This window comes from Sphaerodactylus townsendi, linkage group LG08 (genome assembly GCF_021028975.2).
Source record: "Sphaerodactylus townsendi isolate TG3544 linkage group LG08, MPM_Stown_v2.3, whole genome shotgun sequence".
NCBI lineage: Eukaryota > Metazoa > Chordata > Lepidosauria > Squamata > Sphaerodactylidae > Sphaerodactylus > Sphaerodactylus townsendi.
This window is the reverse complement of record NC_059432.1, coordinates 28,414,554-28,438,821: the sequence shown is the minus strand read 5'-3', so window position 1 is coordinate 28,438,821 and position 24,268 is coordinate 28,414,554. Positions and strand designations below refer to the sequence as shown.

The following is a 24,268-nucleotide window of genomic DNA, read 5'->3' as shown; positions in this document are numbered from 1 at the left end:
CCTCTCCCTGATCAGGCCCTGCTTACCTGCTCTTTTAATGGTTGCTGCTGGAAAGCTTCCAGGTGCCATTAAATGGTGTCAGGTAATTACTCGTGCAGCAGAGGCTTGAGTCAGTCACAGTCAGGAGTGCACTAAATTTTTGACACTAATACATCCTGGAAACCGTTTTGAATTGGAATGAGCAATGAAAATCAATGAGCTGAGTGAATGCCTTCATGCTGTCACTTTTGTCAGGATAGCTTGTTCAGTCCAAAGTTGTCTCATCTTCTGTGAACCAATAAGGGATATCCAACTTGAGAGGTGTGTGTACATGAAATGCATTTATCACTTAGGTGTATTTTGTTCTAATCGTATATTTGTGATTGTCCCTTAGCTTTAAGATTAAAGAGGGCATAGTTGTTACCACTTGCCATCTGAAGCAGCCTTTGCTTTGGAAATGAAGCAAAGGATAGTAAAGGGACTTGCTTGTGACTATTTGGGTGATCTTGGAACAAGAATAATGGGAAGTAAAACCAGTCCAGTTGTGATTCCTGTTACCTAATGTTGAAAGGCTTTGTAATGTCGAAGGCTTTCACGGCCGGAATCACTTGGGTACTGTGTGGTTTCCGGGCTGTATGGCCGTGTTCTAGCAGCATTCTCTCCTGACGTTTCGCCTGCATCTGTGGCTGTCATCCTCTGATCCTCTGAAGATGCCAGCCACAGATGCAGGCGAAACGTCAGGAGAGAATGCTGCTAGAACACGGCCATACAGCCCGGAAACCACACAGCACCCAGGTGAAAGACTTTTTTCATGCTACGTTTCCCAGCTTGCATTCTGAAATGAACACCTTTATAACCTGGGAGTGGTCAAATGCTTATCCAAGGGCGTTTCCCCACTCTCTCCTATCCCCCCTATGCGGCATCCCTGGTGCGCGTCCGGGCGTCCCCATGATGTCTGCTTTGCAAGTGCGCCAGGGATGCTGCGCGCTGAGGGGGAGCGATAGCGGCAGCACTGTCGCCGCCCCTCTCGTGGGGAGTGCCGGGGGACCCCGTGCTACTCTCCTCAAGTAGCGCAGGGCTAAAGGTAAGTGGGGAAAGGTCCCAAGATACCTTGCCGGCCATCCAACTCATCCCATATTCCCACGCGATAATAACACGTGCTTCTTTAACACATTCTGGCCAGATCCCTACCTGCATTTTACAAAACTGGTACAACAAAGTAAAAATGGACAATGGCCCCCAGAATCACAATGTTTTACTTAACCGTTAATTAGTTACATATGAACACCTCATGACCCCGCCCACCTTTTTGCCTATTGGCAGGTTAAAATTTAAATTACTGAGTTTATGGATTGAGCAGAAGAGGAGAGCGCCTTGTCTTGACTCAGGGAGCTTGGCAATGTTCAGATCTCTTCTAGCTTTATGATTCTATGAACAAGAATATTGGATTTGTTCTGTGGAGCCACTCAGGTTCATTGACAGAGCTATGTGGGACAAGAGGGCAACAGCATATTGCGTCCATCATCCTCATCGGGCCCCTTAGCCAGCAAGATCCATTCCATGTATTCATGAACTCTGAAATTCACCCCATTTGTACCAATCAATCTTCTTTGTCCTATCAATCACTGTGATTTATTTCCTATCCCCGACTTTGCCCCCTGCCTCCGGCTTTTCCCTCAAACAGTATCAATATCGCTGTCTAGGGGCAGAGTGTTTCTAAATCCATACAATTCCCACAGGACTGCAGTAGAGTTATTTATTTATGCTTGCTGGCCCTTCTTTGGTTTAAAACCAATATTATTCGTGTCATAGACCTTGCAGTGGATAGTCTGGCAAAAAGCCTGAACTAGAGCTCCAGGCCAATAGAACAAACACTGTCTGCTTTGATAAGTTATAGCATGCTTGATGGGTGAACAGCTTAAATCTTTTTCCCACCCCTCCCGTTTACAGTGGTATTGAAATCCTTGTTTAGTAACGTTCTAACAACACCTTGCATTTTCAGTTTTCCGTGATGGCAGGTTTCGGCAAGGAAGTTTATGCTTTATAGATTTAATGGGGTAAGCTATCGGACCAGTGTATTTGCAGTTTAGACAGCGCAACTTTTGTTTAGAAATTATTTTCCTTTGAGCTGTTTGTTGAAATATATAGACAGAGGTTGGGAAAGGTGTCATGTTGGAGTTGCACTCAAAATTAGTAAATATTGACTGTCTTTCATGAGAGATACAGAAGACTTGGTAATCTCTCATATGGGCTAGCCCCGTAACAGACCCATATGAGTAGAGGTAAGACCTTGATGAAGTTAGTGAGCCCAAGGCTTTGAGAATATCCTATTATAAAGAACTAGCACTAAAGCCCATTTTACATTAAAATAAAATGGGTTCAAGGGGGGAGGGCGGGGACGACCTTCTCCTCCTCCTTCCCTCCAGGATAGCAGCCCATATTGTTTGGGGCGAGGCAGACTTCTTGGTTGAGGGAGGTGGGTGGGGACAGGATGGAATGTCGTGACTCCTGCAAACCCATTGGCTGGAGGTTTGTCGTCGGACATTCCATCCCTTAGGCAATTATGCATAAGGATGTTTTTATTGGCAGCAAGTATATCTCCCATTGCCTCCAGCTTGAAAACTGGAGAGGCTTAGAATACCTAATCCCGGCATTGAGCAAAGTGTCTTCATAACCCTAGTGGAATGATTCATTGTTATCATGCAGAGCATGTATTGAGCCTGGCACCACATTGCAAGCAGTATAATTTTGAGTGCAACTCCAACATGACACCTTTCTGAACCCCTGTCTATATATTTCTACAAAGGAAGGCATGCTAATAATTTCTTACTTGGGACAGAAGAGATTTCAGGCAAACGCTTTCCCACATAAAACCAAGAGGCTACGACATCATATGATGTTACTCCTGCAGAAAAAAATGAATGTGTGACATTAGAGGGGGGATGGACATGCTTCCTGGGCAATCTTTCGGGGAAGCTGGCCCTTTGCTTCAGAATCTTCTGTGGGGAAAATACGCAAATGCAGTGGGAAGTCACCATCGCAGACTTTTAAGAACATAAGAACAAGCCAGCTGGATCAGACCAGAGTCCATCTAGTCCAGCTCTCTGCTACTCACAGTGGCCCACCAGGTGCCATTGGGAGCTCACATGCAGGATGTGAAAGCAATGGCCTTCTGCGGCTGTTGCTCCCGAGCACCTGGACTGTTAAGGCATTTGCAGTCTCAGATCAAAGAGGATCAAGATTGGTAGCCATAAATCGACTTCTCCTCCATAAATCTGTCCAAGCCCCTTTGAAAGCTATCCAGGTTAGTGACCATCACCACCTCCTGTGGCAGCATATTCCAAACACCAATCACACGTTGCGTGAAGAAGTGTTTCCTTTTATTAGTCCTAATTCTTCCCCCCAGCATTTTCAATGTATGCCCCCTGGTTCTAGTATTGTGAGAAAGAGAGAAAAATTTATCTCAATATTTACTAATTTTCTCTTTATAGAGTGTTCGAGAAACCCTAGCCCTTAGTCCATCAGGGCAGTCTTAGCCAATAGGCAACAAAGGCTGTTCTGAAGGATGACAGGATGGTCCTCGTGGGTTTAACTTAGGTTTATTTGAAGCTAACAGTAACACTAGTTAGAACAATAGACTAGTTGTAAACAGCTACGCAGAAGCTCTCAATCTGGACTCCTCTAAGTCTCAGCTACATCTGCTTTTCCCAGGTCTCTTAACTGTGCCCATCAATTCACACACGTGAAGGCACGCATCACCCCAGGGGCAACCACCACTCATGCCTGCCCTTTCTGGGGCCTGGGCAGCTGACTTCCAGCAGTGGCAACTCCCCCCCGCTTCCATGAGGCAAGGGACACCTCTTTCTTGACTCTGGCCGGGTCAAGAATTTCCCAGAGGAATGGTTTGGATTGGACTAGGTGAGAATGTCTGTATTTCAAAGGGCGTTTTCCCACTTACCTTCTGCCCCGTGCTACTGTAGCCAAGTAGCGCGGGGTTCCCTGGCACTCCCCACTACAGGGGTGGCGACAACGCAGCCACCCTGACGCTGCCACTGTTGCGCCCCCCTCAGCGCGCGTCATTCCTGGTGCTCTTCAAAATGGCGCCTTTTGATGGGGAAGCCCGGGCAAGCGCCAGAAATGACGTGCGCTGAGAGTAGCGTGCGGCATAGGGGGCTATGAGTAAGTGGGGAAACGCCCAAAGACTGGACCCTTTTTTATTTCACTTCACTTTACCCTACTGGCATTAGAGGGCCAATTGTCTCTGTTTCCAGAGGTATGCTCACATGTTCCACTAGACCTGCCTTGGCCATTGAGACTAAAAGCCACTGCTGTAAGGGAGCATTTATATGCCAAGTTTGAGAGGACTGCACAATAGATTCAATTGGTTTGACCGATAAATCAGCCAATTCTTCCCTCTTTGCTTCACCTCATGAGAAGTTCTTATCTGCAGGCTTAGCTGCACTTGCTGGGAGAGGAGGGGAACTGCTCCCGTGGATGAGCTAATGATGTTTTATCTCTCTGCTAGTCTTCAGTGCTGATTCACGAGGGACAGTTTTGTACTGTTAATCTCCAATACCCTTATCCTAAGGCAGCGCTTTATATGGTTGATATTTTTGAGCAGACAGTACTCCCTACAGACTCTGACTGCGTATGTGCAGAGGGGTTGGGGGATGTGTGCATTTCATCTTGTGATAATATTGCTCTTCGGTGGTAAGTTCCTAACTGCAAGGCATGGCAATGAGTTGTTCCCATCGCACTGGAGCATTGAGATTCTCAGCAGAACTGCTGGGTTTTCTGTAGGTTGGGTTTTTTTTAATTAATTCCAAATGGTCCTTTTTGGCCTCTCCACTTGAGGTGAAAGCCAAGCTTTGAAACTGATCAATACCTCTGACAGTAGCAACGAAATCCAGCCGGGGCGGCTCAAAGTGCAGAGCAGAGAGATTACGTGAAGGAAGTTTTAAATGCCTCTGCTTCCCCGGCCTCTCAGCCGGCTGCGTTTGTCCTCCCGCCGCCCAGCACCGTTTCAGGCAGATCTGTTAACGTTTCCCATTCTTGTCATGTTCGTGACAGCACATTTGAAAAGCAGTAGTCTGTGCCGGCACATCCGAGCTTTTGTAAAAGGAGAGGCAGGACGCCTGCCCCAGTAGCCAGGCGTAGATTAGCCCTGGGGTTTATTGCGGCTGATCCAAGGTTTGGTTTGAAAACAGCAGTGGCACCATGTTGCGGGGGGGGGGGGGGGGGGGAGGGAGGAGAAGGTATCCTGTCAGTAACTGCAGAACCTGGGCAGAAGGGAAGTGAGCATTCTTCGATGCCAGTCACAGAAGATAGTGGGCAAACTTGGGAAAGTCTCACCCTTTGAAGTATTAATGTCTTGTCGAAGTCTTTCATGGCCGGATTCAACTGGCTGTGGTGGGTTTTCTGGGCTGTATTGCCGTGGTCTGGTAGATCTTGTTCCTAACATTTCGCCTGCATCTGTGGCTGGCATCTTCAGAGGTGGATCACAGAGAGAAGTCTGTTACACACTGTGTCCGGTGAGAAGGGAATGTTTAGTGGGGTATATATTGTATGTATATTTTGAAGTGTTCCATGAGCCTTCGCCAAAACGTTTTATATTTTATATTTAATTCTGTTCAAAGGCCCTCTAAGGAGCAGCCGTGGCGTCAGAGGTTAAGAGCTCGTGTATCTAATCTGGAGGAACTGTGTTTGATTCCCAGCTCTGCCACCTGAGCTGTGGAGGCTTATCTGGGGAATTCAGATTAGCCTGTGCACTCCCACACACGCCAGCTAAGTGACCTTGGGCTAGTCACAGCTTCTCGGAGCTCTCTCAGCCCCACCTACCTCACAGGGTTTTTGTTGTGAGGGGGGAAGGGCAAGGAGATTGTAAGCCCCTTTGAGTCTCCTGCCGGAGAGAAAGGGGGGAAATAAATCCAAACTCTTCTTCTTCTTCTTCTTCTTCTTCTTCCTCTAAAGGCTCAAGGTAGAAACAACATATAAAATCAGTACAGGTTTTATGCTTTTATATGTACTTACTTATCTGCCATTAAAGGTTGAATTGAATTGAATGTACTTACTTCTGTTGTATCACGTTTTTCTCCTCAGTGGGGGCCCAAAGCAACTTACAATGCTGACCCCTCATCCTTCAATATTATCTCCTTTCCTAGCTACCTCTGCAGATCCTCTCAAAACTGGGGATGCTTCAAGTCTGTGATGATGAAGTTCCACAGCACATCCTGTCGTGTTTGTACCTTGATTTGCTGAAGGCTGATGTGTTGGCAGGTGCTGTGAGGAAAGCTTTATGTGGTGAATTTTTGACAGACAGAAGTGAAAACATTCCATTATAATTAGGGAATACAGGACTGTGGTTGTGCTAAATTCCAGCTTTCCTTCTTGAGGGTTTTTTTTTTCTGCCGTCAAATCACAGCCGACTTACTGCTACCCCGAAGGGTTTTCAAGGCGAGAGACGTTCAGAGGTGGTTTGCTAGTACCATACTTGTCCTTGGAGGTCTCCCATTGCAGCACCAGCCAAGGTCAGGGCTGAGATAGCGTGACTGGCCCAAGGCCACCCAGCAGGGTTCCATGTTAGAATGGAGATTTGAACCTGGGTCTCCCAGGTCCTAGTTCTGTGGTGGCGAACCTTTGGCACTCCAGATGTTATGGACTACAATTCCCATCAGCCCCTGCCAGCATGGCCAATTGGGCTCTCAATTACTCAGGCTCTCAAGAAGGAAATATCTTAATAGTTTTAATAATCATCTTAAACAATTCTGCAGGGCCTGTAGGACCCTGCCAGGCCTTTGGTTGAGGTCGCTGGTATGTCCTGATATCATCAGCCGGCCTTTCTGCAACAATCAACATCTGATTCAGCCCATGCTCAGACAGTTTTTGGGAGAGTTATACCTGATTTGGCCCACGCTCGGACAGTTATGCCTGAGCTGGGCCAGATGGATTCCATAAGCTTCAATGTATTTGTTGCCATTTTGTCTTTTAGTATATTTTAATGATAGGTGCAGCACATCTGTATTAGTAAGACTGTTTTAATTGCAGATAGTCAACACATGCATAGCAGCAGTGATCAGGTTTCACACTGGAGGAAGCTCCACATTGGTCGGACAGACTCTTAGCGGTGCAAACTCATGCATTCCTACTTGGAATTAAATCCGATGTGGTTGCAGCATTGGGCCTAATTCTTTCGGGCATAGTAAACAGACATTGGATTGAGCCTCTTGAAACTAGAGGGAGGAGCTTGGCTTGGAGCTCTTCCATGCCCAAAAATTTCCTGCATGTGAAAATGAACTGTTGGAGGATATAGACTCCCCCCCGCCCCCCCGACATCTAGTTTTCTATGTGGAAGGAACTGTATTCAGTCATGTGAGCTTTCATGCACCATTAAGTAGTGCAGTCTGACACAGCTTTGTCACCATATGGCTGCCAACTCTGGGATGAGAAAATCCTCGAGATCTTGGGTGGTGCCTGGGAGGGTGGGGTTTAAGAAGGGGAAGGGCCTCAGTGGGGTATTATGCCAAATAGTTCACCTTCCAGAGCAGCCATTTTCTCCTGGGGACTTGATCTCTGTATTCTGGGGATCAGTTGTAATTCTGGGGGATCCCCAGCCTCCACTTGAAGGCTGGCAACTGTACCTCAGTGAGACCTAACATTGCCATGAATGGTATTGCTAAGGAAGCGTTACTGGTCAGTTTAGACATTAAAATATACTGTAAGGAAGAAGGACATCTCATATGTAACTTGGAGCTTAGGCTGCTGAGAGAGGACCTAAAGGAAAAGATTGGTTACTTGAGTCTGATTGCCATCCCAAACTTATGAATATTTGCTTTTCTGTGTTGTTTGGTGGCCTAAATTCAGAAATATGGTTGGATCCTAACCTCCCTTTCTACTTTCAGTCAGCACTTCTACTTCGAGAAGAGGAAGGAGGTGATTCCCTTCAACTCCCATGATGTTTCTAGGGGTCTACTGACACACTAGGGTCGTAGTGGCGAACCTATGGCACTCCAGATGTTCATGGACTACAATTCCCATCAGCCCCTGCCAGCATGGCTAATTGACCCTGCTGGCGGGCTGATGGGAATTGTAGTCAATGAACATCTGGAGTGCCATAGGTTTGCCACCCCTGCATAGGACATGGTTTTAAGTGGGTGTAGGAGATGACAGTAGGGGAGGGGGAGAAGGCAAGAATGTGCTGCTAATGGAGCCAAGCTCCACTCATACTGCACAGGTGCCAAGCCTATGTAGTTGCTTAATTTTACAAAATCGATATAATTATCTGTTCTGTGGAGCAGGAGGGAAGGTGATGTGGTTTGGTTCAGTTTCATCAGATCTCAGCCGCTAAGCAGAGTTGGTCCTTGAAACAGAGACCACTGAGGAAGACTCTGCAGAGAAAGGGAATGGCAAACTACCTCTGCTTCTCACTTGCCTTGAAAGCCCCTCATTGGGGTCTCCATAAGTAAGCACTTGTCAGCACTTCACTCACACAGTGGGGCAGGAGATGTGTGAAGGGATGTTATTCTTGTGCTTCTGTGGCACATTTGAGTGTAAAAAATGTACCACGTCCAGCATTCATTTGGCCCTCCTCATGTTCGAAGTAGAGGCAATCAGAATGACTTTGTAGTATATAAAGTGTGGTGGCTGTTGATCTGGCTGTCCTATGCCGTTGTGTAAAGCTCAGTGGCACTGCTTATCTTAAGGCTACAGAGTTGGAGAAAGAAGGGTAACTCTACCTCCTCCCTTGATGCTTTCACGTCAAATCGAAAAGGAAATATGTGTTCTTCATAGGGAGATGTCAGTTCTATCCGAACAAGGAGTGCGCACATCTCGGTGTAGGCATTATATGTTTCCTCCACCCTTCACTTGGACGCCTGTGCTTTCTTGTCTTGCTGCTTCTGCACGTTGTCTGAAGGTGGTCTGAGTCTTGGAGGAGAGATTGCATACAGGAGGAACTACAAAAATAATTGGGTGGTTCTTCTTCACCCCCTACCCAGCAGATCGTCCTGTTTGCTGCTCAAAGCACAAAAGGGACCAGCCTGCCAAACAGCTGCCGAAGCAGCAACTTCTTTTTAGAGCAGGGTAGCACAATGTCACATTTGAAGTGGGTTTGTGCTTCCAAATGCCAAGTTGCCTATCATCATGTGTTCCTGATATTGCTGATTTTCAGACTTCCATTCCAGGCATTCTGACATTTTCCTACCTAAAATGTGGAACAGATCAAGGCCTTAGAAGAGGCTAAATTTTCACGGCGATGCTGGGATCATTTATGGCAGGGGTGTCTGGTACTTCAGATGTTCATGGACTACAATTCCCATCAGCCCCTGCTGGCACGGTCAATTAGCCATTCCAGCAGGGGCCGATGGAAGTTGTAGACCATGAACATCTGAAGTGCCAGAGCTGGGCACCTCTGCTTTATGGCCAGCACTAAGGGAAAGGAAGCAGAGTCTGCCAGGGTGAGGTTAATCCCGATCACCGTGTCCCATATTGTTCAAATAATCCACAACTTCTGCACCATTCACTCTGCCGCTCAAAAGGAATGGTTTGATCCTTAATATTAATATTGGTTTGATAGAGGGAAAATTATAAAAAAATAACAGGAGTTTGGCTTTCTTTGAGTTGCCTTCTGGTTTCTGTACTCCGGGTCAGCAACATCGTGCCTGTAGGGGAACCATGGCACCAGCTGACATGTTTCCTGATGCCTGTCAGGGGTTTTTAGGAAGTGGGTGAAGTCAGGCGGGGCTTTTGCTGAGCAAGATTTCTGATTGGCCAGTGGAGATTTGATTGGTAGTGAATTTTTTTTTAAAAAAAGATTGGTTTGGCAGAAACTGCCACCACATTACAAAGATCTTCATCGTATGACTGAAGGGGATCTGCAGCAGCCATTTTGTGCCTGGCTGCACCTCTTGCAGTTACCATTTTTTAGACAGCTGCTCAAACCACACTGTATTCTAAAGGTGCCCTCAGGCTCAAAAAGTCTTGGGACCGCTGCCATACACCACATCCTGCAGTCGCATTCTCAAGATTTTTTTCTTTAAATCATGAAAGCTGGAATATTACTCCGTAAGCCAATTGAAGCCAGCATCTGGGGTCAGTGTTATCTGTAAACACCAGACAAAGTTATTTGTTTTTTGTTTTTTTAAAATTTATTGATATTTTGGATTGTTACAGATTTATATTATACATCTTTATGTTTCATCCTCCATATCCTTTTACCCCCCCTTTCCCCCCTCCCCCTTCTTCTTTTCTTCTTTAAACGTGCAGCAGCAGGTCCATTCTTTCTAATCTTCTTTTCCAGTTTTCTTCTGTGATTCCAATTTCGTTTAACCAGCCTTTGAATTCAGTCCAGATCCACTTCACATCTTTTTGTCTTTCTTGCCATATTTGGTTTCTTGACATTATGTCAAAAATTTCTAATTGTATTTGTTCCATATATATTCCAACCACTTCTGTATTGTCCAGATTCTTTTGTCCTCCCCCCTAATGCTATTACTGCATGGGCCACTCTGATCATAAGTTTAAATAGCATTCTCTTTCTTTGTTCTATTATTGTATAATCCAGTATGCCTATAAATAATAGATCTATATTTATCTTTATTTTTACATTCACATATTTTTCCATATACATTGTAACATTTTCCCACAGGTGTTTTACCTCTGGACATTCTAACCACATATGGGTGTAAATTGCATTTTTATCCCCACAATGCCAACATTTCGGGCTGAGTCCATTTATCATATGTGCCAACTGTTTCGGTGTTCGACAAAGTCATTTGTTTCACAGACTGCGTGCAAGGTTTGTACAGTCCACAGGTTGTACTCCTTACTCTAGAGTGTGCTGATCCCTAGGCCTGTTCTGTGTGATTCTGACATCTCTGTTTAGCTGTCTATCTCAATAGGCCTTCAGCTCCTGGAAAGGAATGCAGATTACTGCATTTGAACCTGGCATCCATTTGGATCATTGAAAGCCAGACAAATTCCTCACTTATTCCCTGTGTCAATTCAGTTCAGTTCTGTTTATTTACAGTCATTTGATCAGCAGATTAGAGAAAAGAAAAGAACAGAGAAAACTAAAAGGTAATCAATACCCAATCAGCAAGATTACATTTTTGCTACATCAACCAGAAATCTCTGCAGCCTACTGGCTACATAATAAAATTTCGCCACTGTTCCCGATGTCCAATTCAGATTACTTTGCAGGCTGTAAGAACAACTGCAGGACAAACAACTACAGGACATCTGTTTTTGTGTGTGTTTAAGCTGGAACTTCACTTGACATTAATTTATATGTGCAATTCCAGGAAATGCAACAATCAGGTGGGAGACCTGGCATTGTGAACTCACCTGAGCTCTCCCTGGAAGCTTTTGATTTACAGTATTATTTTAAAGCCTCTATGCAGCCATGGCTTATTTGGATTTATAGCTTACAACTGTTCTTTTTCCTCGGGTTCCTCAGCTCTTCCCCTTTTTATGCTGATGATGCTAAGCTCTCTGGGCCATTCTTCATGCCACCCTCTACTATGTCCACAGATCTCCCTATTGCTTCCCTTCTTTTTGTAGGGGCAGGGGTGTTTGTGGGAGAATCTCTTTCCCTACTCTATTGAACCTCTTACCTGAACACATAGTATATTAGTAGATGGGTCACCTAGCAGCAGAAAGGGTCACGCAAGAGACTCCTTGCTTTTGAGACAGGCTTCTGTGAGACTTTTACCTGCTCCATCTGCCATGGCCTTTCCAGACGCCAGAGACCTCTGCTTCTGCCTGTGTTCCCAAAGGCCTTTTTCTTGGTCATGTCTGAGAGAGTTTCTGTGTCCTTTTTACTACACCATTGCCCTCATCTTCCTGCTCAGGATTTCCAATGACTTCAATCAACTGAAGCCTGAGGGAATGAAGAGATGAAATAATAAAAGTAGAAGGCTTGGAGTGAAGGCCAGAATATAAAAAAGGCTGTCGTCCCTTAAACCTTGTTGTACATTTGTGATTAATGTACAGCTAGCTGCCTTACCCCAAAAATCAATTGTTCTAGCTAAATTCTCTGTGGGAAATACACCTGAACCTCTCATTTTATTTTTAAATGTGTAAAAGGTAACAGCAATCTTTAGAAACAGGTGGCTTATAATGTGTTCCATTATCCACATTTTGCATTATCTGTGTTTTCCTGCTCCTTTTCTCCCCCCGTCCCCTCCTAATGTTTTGTGCCCATTCAGTTTGGATAGTACCTGGGTAATTATGTACTGCTTTTACTTTCTGGATTATTTGAGCCACCAGCAGCAGCCCCTAATAGAACTTTTCTAGCAAAGTGCCTTGTCGTGAGAGATGTGGCAGCAGCACTAGGACCGAAATGAAATCCTCCCTCCTACAAAGCAGTAGGTTAGTTTGGAAGCAGTGAGTTAGTTTATAGGGATTAAGCCATGCCAGCAGGGGCTGATGGGAATTGTAGTCCATGAACATCTGAAGCACCAGAGTTGGACACCCCTGGATAAAGCCGTATAAAACACAAACATTATTGGAATGGTGCTATCGCCCTAGAACAACAGTCACCCCAAGCTGTGCAGATTATTTATTTATTTATTTATTTACATTACTTACAACCTGCTTTTCTCACAGGGTCTCAAGGTGGATTACACACGGTGAGTCAGTACAATTAACAAAATGGGATGTTTGATAAACCATGGTCCAGTACAACCCCAAGGCCCGTAACTGAGTTGGCAAGTGTCAGCTGAACCCCATTGAAAGTCAGGTTAATGTCTTTCAAGACCTTCATCTTCCCAGTCAGCCCCAGGGTTTAGTTTCAATTTGTTCACTCGTAGCCATTTAACCGCAACAGCCAGGCCGTGGTTTAGGACCTCTACTGCATCACTAGGAGATACGGATAAGGATCTATATAGCTGTGCATCATATGTATATGGATAATAGGCAACCCCAAAACTACAAATGATTCTTCCAAAGGGTTTTACGTAAAGACTGAAGAGCATGGAGGATGGGATCGACCCTGATGGGACCTCAACAGATAGGTTCACTGAAGATAACTGGTCTCCAATTAGCAATTATATATTTAGAGTCAACCTGAGGGAAAACTGGCTCTGTGAGTTTGCCACAGAAATTGGCTGGGCATAAAGCTAATTGGCTGGGGCCATCTGCCCTGATGACGCCTCTCCAGGTTTACAATTGAAAAAAGCACACACTTTTAAAGATAATGAACATGACTGAGTAAATATACAATGGCACTTTTTTGAAAAGAGCCATCCTGCAGCAGGGAGGAAGAGAAGACTGTTGATTTGATCAGCATTGTGATCGCTTGTAAGTACGTCTGTTGCTTATATTGGAAAAGTAGGATGAAAGTTTAGACTGGGTCATTCACTCTTTGCTGTGCCAAGGATCTAATTCTAGCTGGTGGTATAATGCAGCTCCATGGGCACAGCTCAAAATGATACAACCAGTCCGTGAGCTTCACCAACAACCCATTCTGCTGGTGTGCTAATGGCAGATCTGGGTGGTGAGTCATTCATGACTGAATTTTTTCCCACAGAGCCTGAAGAAGGCCCTCTTGTCACCTTTGACAAACTGCCTGACATCTTTGCAACTCAAAAACGCACAGGCTGATTACCCACGGTCACAGAGGCACACAGTGGGACAGGAAGCGCCTCGAGGCAAGATTTCTTGTCCTGACCCGTTTCCTCTTGCCCCGCGTGTGCTTCTCACTTTCCCCGTGGAAACCAAAACACTTCTGGCAAACTTTTCGCACCAAAGCGTGGCAAGTCCAGGGAACCCGGGGAGTGGGTAATTGGCCACAGTTGCAGCAAGTTTTCTTTTCACTGCTTCTGTTTTTTTTTATTTTTGTAGAAATCCTGTAATAAGTACTGATAATATATGCAAAGCTTGAGGATGAGCCTGTTTTCAGAGTAACTACTCATTTTGGAAAAAGCTTGTGTGTGTCCCCCTTTCCCACCCAAATATTTATTTGCAATACATGCATTTTGCTCCCTTCTGTAGCTTGTCTCAAGGCAGATAATCCCATTAGAAGTTAAAACTGAACCCTCTCCACGCTGCAAATAAATGCTTCAATATTTCCTCACTTTAAAAAACATCTTCTGGCTCACAAACAACTTGACAGTAACAGTTTCCTGTTGTGTCGGCAGTGCAGGGAGTATCCTGTTCGCTGAGAAAGCAGAATTCTTGGCTTATGAGGACCTATGAGAGCTACTTATTTAAAATATATGGAAAATAAAAACAGGTATAGTGTTAAAATCCTTTTTCTGGCCACAGAATATGAAGTGCATGCTCTATGAAAACTGCTGCAGTGTACAGAAAATTATTCTCTAAATATTATATTCAATCAAAAACAGTTCTTTTAAAAGCACATCTACATATATACTATTATTGCTTATCTGTGACATATTTTTTATCTTAAATGCCTGAACGTAAGTTTTTGGATCCTCATTCCATTCAATATTTCATATTTATGATTGTGCAAAGAGCTTCTTTCAGCATTCTTTTAAAAAAAATCCTTCTTTTCTACCGACGTAAATATCATATTTAAGCAGTCTCTTTTTAAAACACCTTGCTAAAATTCCCTTCTTGCTAAAATTAACAATCACAAATAAACAAAGAACATTCATTATCCAAACTTTCATTGTCCTGGGATTCTAATAATATTCGTATCTTGAATGTGTGAACAGAAGCTTTGGGAGCATTATTCCAGACTATATATTTGTAATTGTGTAAAAGAAAGTTCCTTTTAGCATTTTTTAAAATCCTCCATTCTGATTTAAATATCATGTTTGAACAGTTCCTTTTTTGAACACCTTGGTAAAATTGTCTTCTTGCTAAGTCTAACACGAACAAATAAACAGAGAACATTCCCTGTGTCGCCGCAGCAGGGGGGCTTGGGTCTGTGAGCATGGGTGTTCGCCCCAGTGACCAGGATGGCTGCCTTTTACCACCAAAAAGGTGGTGTATGTCTGTTCAGCCCAGTAGGGGCTTCCTGGCAGCGGAGAGGCCTTTTGGCCTTGTGGTCTCCCCACACCGATTGGAAGCCTCTTTGAGGGCAGCGGCCCTGTGTGGCCGTTGTTCTGTGGCCACGTGCCTGGCCTCTTGGATGTGGCTGCCCAGTTTCTTTAAGATCCTTTCTGCCTATCTCCTTATTCTACAGTTTATCCAGTCAACCAGATTCAGATTCACTGTTTCCCCCCTCACTGTGACCATCCCCTGTCCCATTCACCCTCTTGCAGCAAGATGAATGGTGCACCAAAAGGCCCAGGTAGCTGCTTCCTCTGCCCTCATTCTTGAACAGTCCCTGTCTTCCTTTCCCCAGATTCTTTATGAATTTTTATGGGGTGAGAGGCCCATTTGGGGAAATATTGACTTGAAGAAAAGAGCAATGGCAATATAAAACAAATGGGCAAAGCCAAAATGAATATTTCTGGAAGAGGTGACACTCTACAATATGCTTCCCAAGTAGGTCTTCCGATTTCAATGATTACCTGTAGAAGAATCAATAGAGCAAGGTTTAATGAACCTGCAGTGTTTTCAAAGCCACTTGGGTATGCTTAATGGCAGGAAGAGCTGTATGTACCCATCTTGAACTATGGTCTATAAGAACAGCTGTGAAATGCAAGAGAAGTCAGATGGAATTTGGGTTTCTAAGGTTTCTGAGATGAGTAGGCTAAGCTACTCAGCCCTTGTTGACCCTTGACACAGCAGCATTAACCTGAGTTTGAAATTATTGTGTTTGTTGAAAGGTTTTCCGAAGGCATTACTTGCGTTATAAGGTGCAGCCATTTCCTGCATCTTAATGGAATGGAGAAAAGCACTTTACACTTGAACACGGTGCCACTTCTAAGCAATATTGCTGGGCTCTCTTTCTAATGAATTCTGATGTCATATTTTCATCTGTCTCCTGTGCAGTGTTAATGACCGGAACAGCTTTCTTCTGAATTACGTTTCAGTTGTGTATAAGAGCCCTTGAAAGGCTTTGTTGAATAAAAAGGAGCGTATGGTTTCAGAACTGGGGTGGAGATCCTTTCTGTCTCATTATTTGTTATCTTGGACATAAATGGCCAAAGGTTTTAAACTTCAGGTTGATATCCTAGTTAAATTAACTGAACTCTGTCAAAGAAGGTTTTAGCAAAGAGAATCCCATCCAATCAAGTTAAAATACTTGCTGTAGAAAAAAACAGATAAAGAACAAAGGAATGAACCACAGTTCAGTCATATCTCCAAGGCAAAACCCACAACATTTTCAATACCACCACGTGTATATCTTTTTTACTGGGATCATGCTAATTGAGATGTTATTGTATAAGGCATCAATAGTTACTTTTCTAAGCTATGAGAAGGTCTGTGAAGGAAGCACAAGTTAAGCTGAGGGCTGCTTCTGCCATTTTTCCATATGTTTTCTTGAAATCTATAGGCAAAATGTGCAAAATATCAGGGAACATGGTCAATTGATGAACCCTGTCCAGACATGAAGCTATTATATTTGGCCTCTGGCAACCCTACAGAATTTGAATTCACACGTCACAATTGTCCAGAGTTCACTCCTAAGTAATTATTGCCTGGGAGTATATCCAACTGAGATTCACAGTATATGTTACGGCAGTCACAGGTCTAGCCTGTGGGTGGCAATTGCCATTTGAGAACTGAACTCGGGCTATTTAAAATATCATGATGGCCAGATCATGATGGCCAGATTGGGTCCACAGCATGACAGATCTAGGTGATCTTGTCCCTTCTTCCCCTGTGTTTTTCAAGTGTCAAAATAGCCTATGTTTTGTCACTTGAGAAGGCAAGGATGGTGGGGGAACAAGACCTTCTGGGGCCACCGTACTGTGAGCCTGATCAGGATCAGCCCCTCGCAGCATTTTTAAATGACCCACTTTCAGCTCTAAAACGGCAGCAGCATCCATGGGTTGGAACTGTAGGAACCCATTTTGTTTGATATGTGTGTGTTTGTGTGTACAAATAGACTAATGTATATCTCATGTCCTCATGCCTTTAAGATGTTTAACAACCCACTTTATTAAAAATGTATCTTAAAATCTCAGAATTAAAAAAAACCAGCCATAACTTCTCATAAGGTACAGGACATTGGCCAGCCTCCCAATGCAAAGGATAAATTTCCTCTGGAAAGGAACTGTCTTGCAGTGCCTCCAGCAGGAAACCAAAGCCCATGCCCTGCAAACCTCTCAGGAAGCCATTCTGTAGCATGTAGGCTATAACTGAAAATTCTCTTTGCCTGACTTGAGGAGGGTTGTATTGGTCAGGCACAGAGCACAAAAAAACTGTTCAGAGGACCTGAATTGGCATGTGAATGAGGTAGCCTTTAAGTATGTGGGTCCCTGGCTTTAGAAGGAAGAACCGTCATATTGACTTAAGTCCACAAACAAGCAGGCTACCAAGTAAGCTGTTTCAGGATACTCTATACTTGGTGGGTTTCATGGACAAAGCCTTACACCTGCAAAGTGATGGCTTAACCTTTGGCACGTGATGCCAATAAAGCTGGCACGCCGAGGTCTCTCGCTAAGCACTAGTAAATGGCAAGTTCGACTTTCGAAGAGAGTCAAGCCGCTGCCATTCTCGTTCCAGCCCGAGGGAGAAGGCAGCCACCTTCTCCCTCAGGCAGAGGGGGAATGCTATCATGCTACTCTGTTCGGTGGTCTCCAACATCTCCAGCTTCAAAAGCATCTTTTTTAAGCTGAGAAAGGGACCCTTTCTCGGCATTAAAAAAACCCCAAACAAATTCAGAGGCTGGAGCCCACTTCTCTCTGAGAGGCTACCTCTCAGAGAGAGAGTGGCACTCCAGTCTCCTTTGATCCATCCACCCCCATCAAGCTTTCTCTGCCCATGGATCACAGGGTCCGTGGCCTGTATCTGTGTCTGGCATCTTCAGAGGTGTAGCACAGAGGGAAGTCATAAAGTGTATCACAGTGTGTAACATACTTCCCTCTGTGATACACCTCTGAAGATTTCAGACACAGATGCAGGTGAAACGTTAGGAGTAAGATCCACCAGACCACAGCCAGACAGCCCGGAAAACCCACCGCAACCTGTAAAACCTCAGTATTCAGGTTAAATTGCCGTATTGGCACTTTGCGATAAATAAGTGGGTTTTGAGTTGCAGTTTGGACACTCAGTCTCGAAAAGGTTCACCATCACTGACTTACACCAAGGGACAACCAAGTTGCAGTGTTTTTCACCAACTAAAGTTTCTACGTTTCCTTCAAAGTTTCTACGTTTCCTTCTACGTTTCCCCTATACAGTTTGCATCACAGCCGTCCAGCCTGGAGGTTTCCAAAGTTTCTGTGCTCTCCATGGCCATGGCTAGGTCCAGCTTGAGTCTGGTGAAGCTAAAGCCGCTGTTTAAGCTCGCGTCCCCAGCCAGTTTATTATACCTGAGTTAGTCAGATCTGCCCTTTGGAATAGTGGGGGCGTTCGCTAAAGACAGACCAGCTATGCAAGAAGTGGGTAGGAAATCTGCAGAGGTATATACAAAGTTTGGTTCTGAGGTTGCAGTAAAAGAGATTACAGTTTTATTAAGGGATCAAAATAATAAAAAAAACATACAGAGAACTTTAAGAGGCCTGAAAAAGAAAGAGGGGAGCAGTAGCAGGAATAAATTAGGGTATTGGGAGGGCAATAGTTGCCATTCCAGAAGTGAAGAGGTCCGGGAGAGAGCAAGAGAGAGCTTGTTGGACACAAGGGGCAAGTACAAGTGCAAAGGATTTAGGAGCTCTAGTTATAGGGAAAATGAACCCTTTAGTAATGTAAGAGGGGAGATTTCTTGGGAAAAGACAAAGTTCCATTCCCCAAAACAGACAATGCTGATGGAAATGATTTGACGAGATTAAACCTGGGAGAGCCCAAACCTTGATGAATTTTGGCCTGTGCAGGAGGTTTGCAAGGTAAAGTGAATGTTCCGCATTCTGACGGAAAGAAGGTACAGGGCGGTACAGGAGGTCATCATTGGACTGGAGACAGGCGTGCTTTCTCAAGGCCAAGTTGTTGTTAACCAGATGCGAGTGGCAACGGCCCGAGAAGGGGCATTGTTTGAAGCTCTGCAGTCCTAATTTGGGAGGGGGAAGAATGATGTCACGTGTCAGGCAGGTCCTGTTGATATCAAACTCTTGCTTAATTCCGGAATCAAGACTGGCATCCCTTGCTCTGCTCCATGAGGCCAGGCTGTAGATGATATCAAGATTATGATTAGCAGGGCACTATTGCTGATCCCAGTATAAATGCCCCTCGCCCTCCTGGCCCAATTTGATGATAGGTCTGCCTAGTATCAACTTCAAAACTGTTTATTGGTAGGTATCTCCAACTTTGCACACCTGTGAAAAGATCTAGCTCCTGAATGTGGATCTAGGAGAGGAAAGACGAGCTTTCAAGTAAACAAAAGATGCTAATCTCTTAGTCTTCTAAGCAAATATAATGCAAACAACATTGGCCACACCCTGACTGGGGCCGTGCCAGTGGGATGTGTGTTGTACATTACTTGGGAGCCTGAGTAAAGAGCTTGGCATCCTTGTGATCAACTCCATCTCTAGAAGTCTGCTAGCTGATCAGGAGATGTATATTTAGGATATTTTCTTTTCTGCAGACCAGATGGAGATCTTCTAGTTTCTCTGGCTTTTCCCCTCATATAGTTTTTATATTATACCAGTCTAAAGAAAAACAATATGCAGTATGACACTCAGACATAGAGAAGCCTAATGGTTGTGAACCAAGAATCAGGACTTCTGAATTACCCAGAGGGTATAGTTCTACTTCTGCAGGTGTATAGTGTGCATATTTTTAAAAATCCGGTGTAATTTAGGTAAAAGCTTTTTAAAATAGTTTATTTTCACAAAAAGAAAGAATAATTTGGATTGGCTTTAAATGTGGTGGAAAGCATTTGTGAAACTGAACAGCAGTTTGCAAAAAAAAAACAACACCCTGTTATTCTCTTTCAGCTTTTTGAGAAGTTCTGCTTTGGAGACGTGCAGCTGAATTCAGTCTATCTCTCTCAGCGATTCTCCACCGACAGCTCTGGTTACTATGCGACATCTGGGCAGCTCACTTTCTCCTAAAGTCATCTGCCTCAACAGAGATCGTATGTCATCAGACCTGCACACTGGACAAGACGATGGTGGTTGAAAAGGGTCCTGTTGTTTAGACTGGGTCTGTCCTGCTCTGTTTTGCCAAGGATCTGAACTAGTAAACCCACCAGAAATGAACCTACCGAAAGGAAGATGGCCCCGTGGTCAATAAGGTTTTCTTTGTTTTGTTGATGTTTATACTGAAGAATAAATGCTGGATGCAGAAGGAATAATCACATTTGAATTTGACAAGATTTCAGTAAATTCTCAAAAGCCAGCAGCCTACAGATCTTTAGCAGCCCACCCGTCTGCACATCTTTACTATTAGTCATTTGTGGTAAATTGATGGCCTGAAGAACCAACTCTTTGTTTACGAAAGTTCCCCTTGCTGGTTGCCTAGAAATAATTCTGACAGTGAGCGAGTCTTCTCAAGCCTGAAACAATTGCTGAAATTCACAGGTCTCTGTTCTTGGGAAAAGACATGTTTTCACAAGAGGAGAGACTGTAGACAGAGGCTCACGTAGTATGGAAATTCCACATCTAGAAGGGTATTTGTTTACTTCATTCATACCCTCAGAAGAGTTCCACAGTAGCCTGCATTGTTCTTTCTGTTCCCATGTTATTCGTACAACAACAACCATGAGAGGTGGGTTAGGCTGAGGAGGTTCCGATCAGTTCTGGCGGTCAATCGAAAAGCTTGCATGGCAAAGGGTGGATTTCAATTTGGGTTTCCCAGAACCTAGTTCAACTCTCCAACCACTTCACCAAACTGTGGGGTCATTCTTGATCATTTCCAGGCACAAAGTAGAAGCCTTGCAAACCATGTTTGACTACAGGTGAGTTGCATTCATTTGCAGAGTAGTGCCTGTTTGTAAACCTGTCCTCCTCCCATAGCAATTGCGGCCCGTAACATAAAAAATGAACAGCTGTTGTTCGTATGTCCCTGAATTCTTTCATAATACAAAAAAATCAGGAAGGAAAGAGGATTCAAAAGACCACAGCTGAAAGTGAAAGAATCGGATAAAGAACTGCACACAGCTCAAGGGGTTCTGCTGAGTTCTGGCAAAGGCAGTCCGTTCTAAATGCAAGAAGGTATCTTACACTTGGCCCAGTTCCAACTGCCAGCCAGAAATAAAAAATAAAAGCTGGGAGCAGAAATGAGGGCATAGGCAGGCTCTACAGTACCATGGACAGCTCCCAGGGAGTAGATCCTTTGCTGTGGTATGGGTAGCCCCAAGCGAGCCTGAGTGATCATGTGAGATTTCAGAAGCTCATCAGGATCAGCTCTGTTTAGAATCTGGATGGGAGACCTTCAAGAACTTCCGGGGTTGTGATGAGGCAAGCAATGACAAAACACCTCCGAGTGTATCTTTCGGCCTTGGAAATATGGTTACAGGAGCAATTTGGCGTAAGTCAACTGGGAGCCACTTCCCGCCTATGTTGAGTAATAATACGCGTGTATTACATGAAGCCTTTAGAGCCAGACGGCACCCTTATAGCACCGCTACTGACCCTATTGCCCTTTCAGTGGATTGCATTACAGAGAGCTCTATTCATGGAGTCCCACAGCCTACTGAAATGTAGTTGTTTCTCTGTGGGTTTGTTGGTGTCTTGAACAGGACATTATGAGGCCATAGTTGTAGGGTATTGGAGTTCCACAAGGTCTTCTGGTTTGATTCACTTCTTGAAGCCTATACTTGGCTCCTCAGAGAACTATCATGAGCAGCTACAAGGCCTGAGCTCTCCTCTCTGTGAATTCTCTGTTTCCTCCAATTTAGAGGGTGTCTGGGCCACTGCTCCAAGTCTGACTGAGTCATAATGGAAAACTGGAGGGAAAGTCAAAGACAAGGGTGGGATTTTAGTATTAGAACTTCATGAGCTGTGCTAGCGAGTGCTTAGTGTAAATCTTGGAAGACCCTTCACAGCCCATGATCATAAATGTGCTCAATTGAAAACAGGTTGATTTAGGATTTTAATTATAGAGATTATCTTAATGCTGGTAAGACTTCTTCGCTTAGACTCTGCCCACACAATGTTTGCAGTGAGTTCTGCTTCTAATAATTTTGGCAGTCAGAACAGATGGTGCATCTTCCATTTGTTTAGACATCAACTGTGGTAGACCTGGACATCGTTTGGGGGATCACCTGTCTTCGCATACAGTAATACTGGCAGCAGTGTCTTCTGTTTTATCTTTGCTTTCCTGCAGGGAAGGAGTATTGCTTACTTATTTGTTCAGCCGAGGGCTGTTTCCATGGGTTAGCATCTCAGGATACTCCATCACTGCTTATGAAGAGGCTTGCTCACAGCAGGCAGTGTTGAGCAGGAGTGCATTTGCCGGCGTGGAAAGTTACGTTTCCTTTTGCAGTATAGAAAATTTTATACATTGTAATTTCTTAAATTGGATCAGCGAAAATTAAGTGAGGTCTCTGTGTGCCCTTGCTGTACTTTTCCTTTTTTCCTTGGTAGCCTGATGTCATTACTTGCATTCTCCAGCCATTAAGAGCCTCTTTCGAAGCCTCGTTGTCAGTCACTTAGAAGATTGCTGGCAGTACCTACTTTTATGAGGTGGCCATCCTCGGCATAATTTATTCCTCTGTGGCTTTCTGCAGCAGTAGCTTCTTGAGGGGTCCTTGGCTTCCCTAAATCTTGGCCCTTTTGACTCTTTCCTTGCCCAGAGCAAAGGCAAAGAGCAAAAGAGGTTTTTTGCTTGTTGGTTTCACTTGATCACAGAAGATCATCATCTCTTATATTGTAGAAAGAAATACATCTGAAAGCTTCTTGGCATTAGTTTTTATCTTCAAACAGCAGTAACCGAGAAGCTTGTTTATGCACTTTGCAATGCACTTCATGCTGAATATTAAAGTCCTGAAAGGACACAAGTACTATTTTTATTCTTCTTTGTAGGCACTTCCCTCTCGGAAGCTTTTTTGATAAATCTTCTTTCCGGACCGGTTCTGTCCTTTATCATCCAGCATTGATTTTTGTCTAGCTGTTTATTGCTCTTTGAGGTTGGCATGAATATGGCTGGTTTTGATTACTTCGGGTTCAGATTCTTTTTTTAAAGAGGCATCTCACTCTTGGAGAACTCAGGCACACGCAGACAGACAGACAAATCCCTGAAGGGTTGGTTTGATGCCTGACAAGTCAGAATGCTGATCGTGCCAAGGTTTAAAGAATCTGAATATACAAAAGAGCTTATTGACTATTCTAGAGGTACTGTTTGAAATCCCAGAGTCTGCATATGATTGACCCAGTTCAGACTCCCATGTCTGCTGCTGTTCTTATCAAGGTCTTATCAAGGTGGCCTTCCCAGTTGTTCTAGTGGAGGTGGAGAGGTAATACTTCAGTGGCAGGAAGTCCCAAGATCAGCCCCTGGGCCCTTCAGTTAATAGGAACTCTGGTAGTGAGACTGGGGTAAATACCAGAGAGCCAGCACTCATCAACACAGAGAAGTCTGAACCGGTGTGTTTCGTATATTCATGAGTACAGTCGTCCATCAGAGCTACCTTTAAATGAATGGGAGGAGAGCCCTTATAAGGGAACTGATTTCCCTCCCGCTCTTAAGCAGTCTCTGGGATTAGATACATGATTTAGTATACCCCACCCCCACAAGCCACATAGTGTCCTAAATTGATGTTGCACTGATTCTCCTGCTTTCCCATAAAACATGGGAGCAATAGTGGGCTTGTGTGTACAGTGATCCACTCCCCCCTCACACACACACACACTGTGCAGATATTACCTCAGTTCTGCCAGCTCTGTGGCAATGAGTTTCTGTGCAGAGCTGCATGCCACAGTAACTGCTTATAAGGTCAGGGCCTAAGCAGCAGAATGGAATTTATTTTAATGAGGTTTGGGAAAGGTTTCTGCTAATTGTATGTTCATTCTTTTTTCAGAATATATATATTTAATAAGTTCAATCCTTTATAATGCATGAAGTATAATTAATTCAGCAACATTGGATTAAGTTGCTAAATAAAATTTGCAGCAGAGATAAACAGATCCAGAATTAATTTCTCTCAAGCTGAGTAGTAGTCTTAATACCTTGCGTGGATATTTTAAGGGCATATTGTTTAATGAATAGATTTTTAGACATGAAGTGAATTATCTAGGATTCCTTCCTCATTAGACAGCCGTTTGGGAAGCCAGGCCCAACATGGAATCTTGCAGCCAGTTGGTGCAGGATGTATGGTTCATAAATGCTTCATTGGAGCATA

General features: G+C 44.2%; 1 protein-coding gene across 1 annotated transcript in view; it reads left to right on the top strand.

Moving 5' to 3' along the window:
- ASCC1 (activating signal cointegrator 1 complex subunit 1) overlaps nucleotides 1-20,289 on the top strand; it is a 93,070-nt gene extending 72,781 nt beyond the window's left edge. Inside the window, exon 10 of the mRNA XM_048504864.1 lies at nucleotides 19,926-20,289. Within this exon, the coding sequence (XP_048360821.1) occupies nucleotides 19,926-20,042 (117 nt within the window). The 3' untranslated portion in view covers nucleotides 20,043-20,289. The remainder of the gene's footprint in view (nucleotides 1-19,925) is intronic.
- The last annotated feature ends 3,979 nt before the right edge of the window (nucleotides 20,290-24,268 follow it).